The sequence below is a fragment of the Apteryx rowi genome, unplaced genomic scaffold (genome assembly GCF_003343035.1).
Source record: "Apteryx rowi isolate R43461 unplaced genomic scaffold, aptRow1 scaffold_612, whole genome shotgun sequence".
Lineage (NCBI taxonomy): Eukaryota > Metazoa > Chordata > Aves > Apterygiformes > Apterygidae > Apteryx > Apteryx rowi.
In genome coordinates, this window is record NW_020450886.1 from 12,569 (window position 1) to 24,841 (window position 12,273).

General features: G+C 53.8%; 1 protein-coding gene across 1 annotated transcript in view; it reads right to left on the reverse strand.

Moving 5' to 3' along the window:
- Positions 1–48: 48 nt before the first annotated feature.
- DNAI1 (dynein axonemal intermediate chain 1) overlaps positions 49–12,273 on the reverse strand; it is a 145,136-nt gene continuing 132,911 nt past the window's right edge. The window contains exon 20 of the mRNA XM_026083736.1: positions 49–181. Coding sequence (XP_025939521.1) covers positions 77–181 — 105 coding nt within the window. The 3' untranslated portion in view covers positions 49–76. The remainder of the gene's footprint in view (positions 182–12,273) is intronic.

Sequence of the window (12,273 nt, forward strand, 5' to 3'; positions counted from 1 at the left end):
AAAGGAGGGCTTGTTTGCCCGGCCCGGCGGGGCCAGGCGTCCCGCTCGGCCGCAGGAGCTGCCCGCCTCCCGCCGCTCACTTCCCCGCCTGGCCGGCCGGCTCTCGCACCAGGTTAAGCAGCTTGTCCAGCTTTGCGATTTCCACCTCGGGGCCCTTCTTAACCTCCTGGCCTTTCTTCTCCTGCGGAGAGAGCAAGCGAGGCAGAGCGGTTAGCGGGGAGGACCGCAGGCAGGGGCGGGGGGAGCCTGGCACAGGGCCCGCGTGGGGGAAGGATGCCGGAGGATGCCGTGTCCTGGCTCACGGCCCTCCTTGAGGGCAGATCCGGAGGGGGAGGCATCTGCCTGTGCCCAAAGTGCCCCCTCCCAGGGGCTCCTTCCCAGGGTGCCAGAGCAAACTGCCGGCTGTCTTAGGAGAAATCACTTGGCACAGGGGAAATACGCCTGTCCGGCTCGGTCCTTGCTTGCTTAGGAGCTGCGGGAGCGATGCTCACAGGCCTGGGGGGGGGAGCCCCAGTGAAGGGTGCCCATCCCACCTAGTGCTTTGGGAAGAGCGTGTCCCGCCGGCCGGGTGGCTGCAGCACCAGCACATYGCTCTGATCTGAGCTTGGGGACTGGGTGCGAGCACCGCAGAAAGCAGGTGCCGCCTGTGCACAGGCGAGCGGGAGGGCCAGTGCCCTGGGGGAGCCGGGCAGTCGGGGACGCTGCCTCTGGAGAGGCGGCAGCGGGTCCCTGAGCCCCAGGGCGCAGCGGGGGGGGAGCATCACCAAACCAGCTCAGCTGCAGCCCGCGGAGAGCCGCTCTGCCTGCTGCCCCTCGGCATCCCCGCGGCAGTGCACCGCAGGAGCCCGGCCTCTGCGCGGGAGACGCTCTCGGGAGGCCCAGGGAGCGGGGCACACGGCGCCTGAGCAAGGAGGCTGCTGCCCTTTTACTCTCCCTGCCTGGAAAACATCGGTTCCCCTCTCACTGCACCAGATCCTCTAACAGCCTCGGGGTGCAGCAATTACAAATGTGCTTCTTCCTCCGGCGCTGGAAAAAACCACCAGGGCACGACAAAGAGAAAGTTGCGCACTGAGCTGCGGAGATTCCTCTAGGTTTCTCTAGCAAAGCTGGGGTGCGCTGAGGTCAGCAGGAGTTCAGCCCCCCCCCCCCCCCCGCCTTTCCAGCTATGGCAATGCTGGGAGCCGGCACGGGTAGGTGGAAGCGAACGGACACGTGGCGCCGGCTGCTCCCCTGCCCCAGCACGGTCCCGACAGAGCAGAGGTTTCCCGCAGCTGTGGAGGACAGGTCTGGGGGCGAGAGCAGCCCTGGTTTGAGCTGCGGTGTTTGGAAACACCTCCGATTTGAAATGATAGCCCTGGCACGGACCAGGGTTGCTTTTACTTCCCAAGCCCACAGGTTACACACGGGGAAGGTGCYGGCTTGCGTCGACTCCGTTAACGGAGCAATGCCCTTGGTGGCTCCGGGCTGGGCCCGAGGAGCGATGTTTATACTAACGGCCCACGTCACAGCTGAGCATCTCCCTCAACGAGCGCGTTCAGATAAACACAGCTGCTCGGGGTATTTCAGGACCCAGCTATTTCTCCGGGAAAGCTGCTTCGCTGTCTGACAGCATTCGAAACCCTCCCTGTGTCGCCCTGCGTCGCCCACAGCATCGGGCACAGGGTACGCTAAGGAGGCGACTGCTCTGCCGTGCTGCTCTCTCCCGGGAAAGGGAAGATGCCGAAGGGGTCCCTCCCCCCCTCCTCCCTCCCCCCCTCCTCCCTCCTGCCAGCCTTGGTCCCATGCCCTTAGCTCCCTCCATGGGTAGCGGCAGTGAGGGTCCCAGCTGAGCCTCCAGGTATCAACGCCAGGCCATGCCCGAGCCTTACTGAGGTTACTGGCCGCAAGCCAGGCTCAGCTCCGAGCCCCCCAGCTGCCCTAAACCCCCGACCTTCCCAGCTCGGCTCCTTCGCTGCCTCTGAGCATCCCGGAACAAAGTCACGCACAAGGAGGTAATGAGCYGTAATCAACCCGGAGCCTCCAATTTAGCAGCAGCATGACACAGAGAAGGAAAACTGTAACATCCTTGGGGGGGGGGGGGGCACGGGAACAGAGAGCTGTTTCCCTCCCTTTCTGCATCTGCTTTCACCAGGGCGAGCGTGCCGGGGCCGAGCCGAGCCGGCAGGGCCGATGCGCGCCGGCTGGCGGCAAGGCGGACACGGCCCCTCGGCGCCTGCTTCAGCGCACGCCGGGGCTTCACACAAACCAACGGGATTCAGCCGYGCCGGGCCTCCGAGGAGGCAATCTCCCTGCTGTCTGCAATTCCCCAGGTTGCTCGGGGTGCAGGGCAGCCTCGGCCCCGCGCGCGGCCTCCTCGCCACTCTCCCGGCTGTTGGCCACCGCCGCCAGGCACCCAGCGGCGGAGCCGAAATCGCGCTCGCCGGGCGCTGCCGCGCGGGGTGGAGCAGAGCCCTTCCTCTGCCTGCCTCCCCGCTCGCGCCCCATCCACGTGGGCTGGTCGGGAGGCGAAAGGGAGCCGGTGCAAAGCATCCCCCCCCCCCCCCAAAACGGCGCTGACAGATGCAGAGCTGAGCTTACGCGGAAGGACTGTCCCCGAGGAGGTGATCGAACAGGTACCGGAGCTACTCGCAGCAACATTCGCATCGATTTTGCTCTCTAAGCGTTCCCAGCGAGAGGGCGAAACGCTCTCAGCTGAAGCAGCGAGGAGGAAAGTGTCAGGAAAGCGCCTGGCTGGGGACGGCCGGGGCRTCACCAGCTCCGCACGGGGACAGACTCTGCCCCGCTGACGGGGCAGGACCCAGGGGAGGCGAGAGGGGGCCGAGACTCCCTACGCACATCGGCCCAGGGCTGGCCCTCCAGCCAAGCCCCCCGCTGCCTTGCATTGCCCCACGCTCAGGCTCGGGCAGGGAAACTGAGGCACGGGGTGTGTGTGTGGGGGGAACCACTGGCTCCTGGCCCTATAGGCAGTGTGGGCACAGCTGCTGCAGGACCCTTGACTGTCACCTCAGACCCAGTGCGAGTACTGACRCTGAAAGCAAAGTGGCAGGCAGAGGACGACCGAGCTGGAGCCACAGGGAAGGAGGAGGACGGGCTGTTTGAAGACCCCRGATCCGCTGCCCTGAGAGCCCCAGCCCAGCGCTCCACAAACTGGCAGATAAGGATCTCCACATCCGTAATATGGGAGTCATTTAAACTGGATTCACTGCTTCTTGGCTGATGCCTTCCCCCCGCCCTTGCTGAGCAGTAAAACGCCAAGTTAATAAAACCTTCCCATAAAACCCATGATGCTGACACTTTTCAGCAACCCATTTTTTTCCCTGTTGGTGGAATAATCATAAAACATCTGCTGTAAGGTTTGGATTAAACAAAACAAAACATGTTTATGCTTTAAAGCAGCAAGAGTATCAACCATGCTGGCAAGGATATTGATGGAAAATTCCCCCTAACTTCCCGGGAGGAGGACTGGGCCCTTTCTCTCCTGCCGAGTCCTGGCCGAGGGGCACAGGCCTGGCTCTGCCCTGAGGGACTCCCTCATGCCGAGGACGCTCCCAGAGCCTGCTGTTCCCAGCAGGATGCGATTTCTAGGCACAGCTGCATGATCTGACCCCCTTTACAAAGCATCCCAGTGACTTAGGATGCCGGCTTCCCATGCAAAGGGGGTTTAAGCTTTTACAGGCCAATTTAGAAGAGGATGAGGAGCTTCAAGAAGACACCAACATAGCTGTCTAAAACTCCCAGATGTCTCCTTATTATATTCAATGGGAAGAGGCATGCAGTTGCCAGGACTTCACAGGTTCTTTGCTTTTTTAGTTGCCTAAATCCCTTGGTAAACCCAGCACACCGGAGGCTAGCCCCCTGTCCCCTTCTTTCAGTAAGAGGGAGGCTCCTAGCCATTTCTGAGAGCGGGGCTGTGCCTGGTGCCCAGCAATAGCTGAGGCTGGAGAAGACCTCACCTTCTTCCTTCCTACCCTGCTCAGGACCAAGGCTGGTCAAGGTGAAGACCCCGAGAGTGAGGGCTCCTCCATTAGCAAAACACACCARTGACGGGACCAGGGAATTCAATGAATGAAGGCAAAGACGAGACTTCCCTGGGTCATTTCTGATGGAAAGACCGAACAGACCCAAACTTTATTGTGAATACAATAAGATTTTTCACACCGACTCCGTGGACCACCAAACAAATACGAATCAAGTAGGTGCAACATGACCTGCAGCTCTGAAGCCTTCCAAAACCTATCCCCCCCCCCCCCATTCCTATTGCAACCCAATGCTGTTACATTGCGGGTGAACCYGGAGCATGCTCTGAGCCTTGACACCCCACAGAGGAGCCGAGGCCGGCTGAATGCTAAGCTGGAAATGATGTCTGTACTAGGACCACTTTCGGGCTCTCAAGAAGCCCATTTACATACAGCAGCAWTGAGCTTATCAGCCACCGAGAGCCTGGAGTTACACTCACAGCCTGATTTGACAGTGTTGCTCCTGGCCCACAGAAGAATTAGCTGACAGACTAGAGATAAGGATTTAGGCGTATTTTGCTACTGTTTGGAAATAAATGRCGCAGGAAATGTTCTGCTGGCAGGGAATGAAACCTGCAGAAAAGCCCAGGGGATGGTTGGGTCATTCAGGCATCAGCAACCACACAGGATCTTGGGGCTTTCCACTTTCCACGCCAAGGCACTGGATAAGCCAGACACTGACTCCATGGATGCTTGTTTGTCTATCTCCAGCTAAAGCTGGTGCTATTCAGGGAAAATACCTCTCCTTACTGTAGCTCACATATTTGGCTCAGACCTCTACTAGCATCTGTATCAGGCTGTGTCAGGGCACAGGCTGGAAAGACAGGTCTCATGGTCCCAGGTCTAAGCAGACTCCCTGTGTGACCTGCTGTTGCTCACTGGAGGCTCCCAGTAAAGCCACTGGAACCAGCAAAGACATCCCAATGGGCCAGCCTGCTCGCTCTAGCTTGGCAGCACACACTGTGCCAATAAAGCATGGGAGCAAGGATCGGTGACATCCGACTGTCAGGAGGTGCATAAAAATCGGATCAGACCTGGCAGGCGCTGGGACTATCAGAAGTGTATAGACCACTGAAACCCAGGAGGTCTGGGCAGATGTTTCCTCTATCTAAACAGCAGGTACTCGTGTGCGGTGTGCCGCAGCGCGGACTGGCTTAGAAACACCCATGCGAGAGGGGAGAGATCATTTGCTGGAAAGGCCAGGCTCCAACAGCAGCTGATAGCCCACAGAAAGGTCAAATCCTCACCCATGGTCGTACGGAAAGAAAGCCGTTGCCACAGATCCATGTCTGCTCTTTGCCAGAGACAGGTTGGGATCCCATATTCATGCTCGCCTCCTTTACAGTGTTTTTTGTCCATGCAAAAATATTCACACAGGAGAAGCCAAACCCTTCCCCATGTGTTTCTTCTGGCTCCAGCAAAGCCAGGTCAAGGAGGAGTTTGGTTCAGCCAACCTAGGAGCTCTTGCTTTTTTACTCAGGGCCGCGGCATGATCTGTACTGACCCTTAGCAAGGCGCTTGGGAAATATTAAGCAGTGAGCAGCCAAAGCATGATGTGGCAAGTTGTGCTAGCAGGATTTAATGAACCGTCAGCAGCGCCAGATTCTGGTGGAAGAAGAGCTGCCAGCTGTAACAAGATTAGGAGCATTAGACACGGGGTGGGAAAACGCCGGTACAGCTGCTGCGGTTCTGCTCGCTCAAGACGCAGCCCAACGAGGATCTCTGGTGAAGGGCCTGCCCTCAAAAGGCACTTGCTAGCTGGCCTGATCCAGCTGTACACCCTGGCTGAGCGCGTGTATCTGCTAAACACTTAATGCTACCTGCTTAGCCTGTCCCACACCGGATACAGTGCATAGCCTGGCCGCAGTGGCCCCCAGCATGGGGAACGCGGGGATCGTGCCGGTGGGCACTGCAAGGCACAGGACGGGCAAGACCATGGTTACCTCATGTCTAATAAAGGCTTAGCACTGAACTTCTCTATTCGTGCAGCTGAAGAAGAGGTTTGGCTTCCAGCCACGCTGAATGCTCTCTCCTCTTGCTAACTTCAGAGCCTTGAGCAATGTCTCTTACACACCACTAATTTAGGCACCTAAATATAGCCGTAAGAAGTCCAAATTTAGCAGTCGTGCATGAAAACTTGAGTGAGCATGGCGAAACCAAGCACAGACAGCGCCTGGGGCGGTTCATGCAGCTCCTCCCGGCTGGGCATTATAATGACACTTTAATTCAATCTGAATTTATCACCACTGCCAACAGCAAAAAAACACCAAACATATTTGAAACAGTCCCTAAAGAGAGTCGGAAATGTGTCTCGAGCTGCTTAATCTGTCCAGGAAGCCCCCCTGCAGCAAACGCAGAGATGGGGCATGCTGCACCGCCTGTGCGTGCGCTGCTCCAGCCCGGCCAAGCCGGACACGCACCATGAGGATTAAGCTGTGTCCTTGAGTCACCTGGGTGTGAAACCTCCCTCTTCTGCCTTTTCCGCATCAGTCACTTAAGGGTTCAAAACGGGGATGTGGTAGTGACCCTCAGTTCAAATATGTCCAAACCACAGCCTTTAAAGTTAAGGCTGCATGTGAAAGTTATTCAAAGACATTAAAGTCTGGAATGGACCAGCTGAGCAAATAACCTTAACTCTGCCCTGCACTGACACTGCGAGCAACTGTGATTAGGAAGGCTGAGCAACAGGCTCTCTTCTCCYGGATTAAACCAGGCTGGGTTTTGCCAGCCCTGGAGACACTTTGGCTGCACTCTAACTGCAAGCAGCGTGTATATGTGTGTGTGTGCGGAGAGGGGATTTTCATAAAATCCAGCATTGCCTCCGGGCATCATTACCCTCTGTCACTGAGAATAGCCAACAGCAGCCGCTTCGAAGAGGGCAGCTGGGTGAGACGATAACACTCACAAGGCTCATGGAATTGATTATCAGTCATATCAGTTCACACATTTAGCAGTAAGCGCTGAGAAAATTCATTGTGTGCTCTGTGCGYAGCATAACTACCCTCCCCTGAGCTCTTCAGGCTGCGTAAAAGGGCTGGAGGGGAGTAGAAAGCCCTAAAGGTTTTGCTTCCAGCCCAGGGAGACCCGGTGGCGGTGTGTGCGCGTGCACGTGTGTGCTTCCCCACTAAGCACAGCTCGTCCACCCCTTTGCTTAGGGTTGCCTCGCTCGATGAATGGCAGAGGGAAAGGATGCTTTTTGCCTGGGGGGGGACAGGCAGTGCATCACCCACYGCCCTCAGACCCCGGATCCAGCCCTGCTGGGTTCAGACCTGCCAAACTGCAGTGTAGYGTGTCTCTTCTGGGTGGGATCGATTACTTCAATTAGCTATTAGTGGAAAGCCTTCTTACCAAAAGCCTGCCCACATGTTGCATACTATAACGGCATAAAATGTAAAATCCGGTGGGGGCATTAGTCCCTGTCGTTTTAGCCGTGGGACCTCCCAAACACAAGCAGCAGGGAGGCAGGAAGGCAGCAGCGGCGCAGGCTCCCCTGGCTCTTGGGCCTCCCAAGAGGAGCCACACCTGCGGCACGTTGGCTAGGGCTGCGACCCCCCCGCAGCGAGCGGCCCGGGCAGGCACAGCACCCGCGYTCACGAACATCAGTCCCCTCCAAAGGGACGAAGTCACGGAGCCYGCCCCACGGCGCAGAGGAACCGCGGCGGTCTTGAGCTGCAGCCCTGCCTGCCAGGTGGCAGGCAGCACCGTCAGCTTTCAGGCGCCATTTCTTTATYGCTCAGCATCTCTTATTTTTTTCTTATTTTAGGTTTACATCAGTTTCATTGTATGACAGCTCAGTAAGCCGTTACGGATTAGAGTTTAATAAAAGCAACTAAACGTGGACTTGGAAATGCAGCTCCAGCAATACTTTAGTGCTACCGTATCTCTACATGGAGTAACATCTCATGAGAAATCCTTCACAGTGGAATGAGCAGTATATTTTAAAAAGTTGTACTTTGTTTTGCAATACTTCTTTCTTGAACCACCATATATCACCTCTGATCACCTTTTAACTGCCTTAAGAAAGTTCAACTGTTGTGTCTTTCTTAACACTGCATTTTCTTTAAAACTTTTGCCATACCAGGTTTTAAATATAAAAACATTTGCGTAGAACACTTCTTTTTTGCTACTGACATGGAAGTGTGAGAATATACTTCTCTTCGGGTAAATACAAGCATACAGGAAGCAGAGTTTTGCTATGAATAGAAGTGAAAATAAAAGTCTATGCTCCCAGATGCCATATAGTTAATAACACTAAATGCCAATGGCATGAAAGATGTATTACAATTGATGATACTGTTGTGCTTACTGAAAGAGTTCAGTTTGCAATTTAACGTCAGGCCACAGTACTCGCGCTCTCCTGTTCTCTRTGACTGCACTTGAACTCAGGGATGCTCCAGAAATATCACTAGATATTTCAACTGCATGAACAACACATTCTAGTGTGTAGGTTTCATTTAAATCACAGCGTCATTTAAAGCACAGCTAGGAGAGGCCCTCAAGCATCCATTACTCTGCCCTGGTCCATGGCAGGAGCCAGTTTTAAATTGCTTCTGACAGATGCTTGTCTAGTGCTTGACCTGGTCCTTGGGGTGCCTGGCACAACATGCCCTGAGCAGTGGATTTTCACGCTCCACTCCCATCACCTGCATGGCCATCTCTTTAAAAAACCTTCCGTGATGCCAGCCCACCCCCTGATGGCTACCACCGCTTCTCCCTCACCCCTGCTAAAACCTTTGCCCTAAGCCTCACACTGCTGTCTTACAACCTCAAGGTGCTGCCTTCCTCACCCCACCAGCCTGGCACCTCCCTAGAGCCGGGGCTCATGTCTCTCTGCACCTTGCTGCTTCCAGCCTCTCGGCTGGCYGTGTTGTCCTCGCTGCTCTCCTGCTTGTCACATCTTTCAGCACGGTGCCCCAAATTGGAGCTGAGGCCTTCACGCCGCTCAGCAGTGCAGAAGGATCAGCTCATGCATCCTACTTACACCTCTCGTTCACAATCCTGATCTAACACCTGGTTCTTCTGCTATGGCAGGGCACTGCTGGCTAGTGTTTGAGATCTTCTGCAAACCTCTCTAGCCAATTATTCCCATTTCCTTTTCTTCCTCTCGTACTTTGCCTCTGCCCTCATTGAAGTGCATCCTGTTTATTTCAGACCGTGCACCCAATTTGCCACAAATTAAATGGCTTGCACAGAATCTCTTTGCCTGCTGCACAGGAAACAGCCAGGCAAATTACAAATGCCACACAAATCCTCCCAGGCCTGAAAACTAGATACACTATTACTCTGGACTATGTGGGAAGTCGTGCTAAATCACTTAATCAAGGACTGAGTTATGATGCAGCATGCAAATCAAGGCTTAAAAAGGATCAGCAAGAAGCTGACCACAAGACAAGAGCATGGGAAATCCTGCAGCTAGAAGGGCTGCTTTTCCCCAGGATCTGACCCTCTTACAGCAGCTGAGAAATCACGTCCTGACCCAGAGAGAGGCAAGGCTCTGCTGTAGCCCACCGCGGTACCCCTTTGCTCTGTAAGCTCCTGGTTAGCAGCTATGCTGGCATCAATCCTTTCCTGAAGATATCCTGGGCATGGTGCTGTTCGGTGGAAGATGCTCATTGCTGCCTGTTGGCATGTCCATGCAGCCTGCAGTGATGTTGGGGCTGTCTTATGCCCTCCCCATTCATGTTCAACAGGCACCCAATAGCTCCACATAAGGGTCTGAGTAAGAGATATTTGGAGAAGAAAAGGATTTGCCTTGGAGTGACTGCAATGCAGGCCCGAGGGCTGCAGGATACAGGATAAACCAAGGCAGGAGAAAGCCAGTGATGTGCTGGAGAGCGGGGCTGGGGAGGGAGCTCAGAGATGCTCTTCTAGAGCGCAGACGCTCGTGCAGCACCTCGCTTTCTTCTGGGAAACCCCAACCTGGTTAGCAACTGCCTCCTCTATGGGAAACAACCCAGAACAGGCAGACCTGAATATTGGCTCCCTGGCACACAGCGATGGCAATGGGGATGAGGATGAGCATGGGCATGGGCATGGGGATGCTCCTGTCCCACCAGCAGACCCAGAGTCCACAGGTGCCACAGAGCTGTCCGAGCTGTCCCTAACAATGTCCCACTCTGCTCCTGCAACTCCCAGGAGCACGGGGGTCTCGTGGGTACTGTCTGCAGAAGAAGATGAGGTGCAGCCTGACTAAAAAAGCAGATTTAGAGCCTGTGCTCAGGCTAAGCTGTCCAGGCGGGAGGCAGTCATTTTAATGACAATCCAGTCTTAAGATGCTGATCTGGCTCCAGTCCAAGTCCTTTTACTAAGCTCCTTGACATCCTGTTTAGAAAAGTATTATTAAAATCTAATTGCTTCATGCATATATTGCTGTTTTAATTATAACAGAAGCAGAAGAGAGATGCGAACAGTAATCAGTCTCTCTGATGATAATACACACCCAAAGAAGGAACTGGACATGGGAAAAGCCAATCCAACATCATCTGCTGAAACCAGGGGATATATTCCTAGTGACTACCCATGCTGCCAACAGCACGGTCACAGTGCAGCCAGGGTGGCCTCCATGAACTGCTCTTTGCTTTGAGTCACTGACCAGGATGCTGCATCTGAATTAATTTTATGTGTTTGCTGTCTCTCTGTTGTACCGAAACATAATTACTTCAGTGCCATAGACCAGCTAAATCCATCTGCTCAGCTGGCTGCTGAAGCTAATGGAGTTTCTCTGCAATAGAGTATAGCAAAATAAAGGCAAGCTGTGAAGAAAACAACATAGAAGCCATTAAGCTCCTTAAGGTGAGCACTTCCCAAAGTAATCTCTCCATCACTCAGCAAGTCCCACCAGTACCACCAACAGAACAAGGTGAACCAGCAATCTACAGCTTCAGCAAGATAGTGGCCAAGCTGGCAGGAGCAGATACTCGATAATTAATTGTTAGACTTAAGGACTAGAAGGATCCTATTAGCAGAGGTTAACTGAAGCTGGGCACGTGCCTAACACAATGAGGGCTAATAAGCTACATTAAAACAACTGTGGTACAAAGCCTGTCTCCTTACTGAGGCTTACAGCAAGATACAGCCCCAGAAGGGTGAAAATAGCCTGCTTAACTTGCCCTTCCACACACCAGCAAACATGGCCTGATCCTTGCCCCACTCTTTGTGCTGCTGGAGGTGGAACAGAGGGAAGTGGTTAGGGCATCGATGCACTGCAGCTGCCAGGCAAGCAGCCAGAGATCATCCTGGTTTGCCCTTGGAGGAGAAATCTCCTTGGCGGAGAGAGCGGAGATCTTGCCACATCTGGGCACCAGTTCTGGCTGCAGATGTCCCCAGTACGGTCAGATCATCATCTCAGGAGGGATGACTTCTTCCCAGGCTCTCCTGTTTCCATTCTGATCTGAGTCCATGCATGGATCTTCTTGGTATTGTCCAGGTGTGAGGAACTGCCTGGAACCCACAGGGATGTCATCAGGCTGCAAGTCTGGGAGGAAGCAATAAAGACTGAAAAAGAATCTGATGATATTTCAGGAGCCCTCAGGATGATAACCAAAATTGTTCTTTTGCATCAGCGCTGAGGAGATGCCTAAACTGATCTAGAGGAATAGTGGAAACAATTGCTTGATAGAAATAAAAGCACTTTAAACAGTCGTTTGGACTAAATCAGCTGTCATCTGCTTTTGTTCCACAACAGAGAGAAACAAAGAAGGGAACAGGATGAACAGGCAGAAAAAATCACAGGGGCTGGAATGAGAGCGCTCTGTTAGAAGGGAGTTTGAACAGGTAGGGCAGCTCAGGACCTCTTCTTCCAAGACATGATGATCTAGTCCATAGAGCACTCCTGACCTTAGGGAAGTCTCAGCACTTACAYATAACCCACCGCTTCTCCTGTAAAACAGTTAACAGAGTGGATCCTGTTTGTAAAGCGTCCTGAGATGTAGACACCACTAATGCCAAGGAGACACGATTCTTTCACCAGGCTTTGCTGATCATGTTCTTCCCCTTCACCTGGGGGGAACAGTCAGCATCATTCAAGAGTAGGGTGAAACACAGCCCAGAAGTGGCTGTACTCATGTGTTACTGCATGTCCAGCACTGCACAAGCACCTGTGCACCAGGAAACATCCTGAAGAGAGATTTTTCACAGCTGGCAACCAAGTAGGAAACAGAAGACAGAAAGGAGCCATTTGTGTTCAGAAAATTAAATCCAAATTTAATTCCAGTAATTATACTGTCATTAACACCCTATTTGCCATAAAGATGCATAA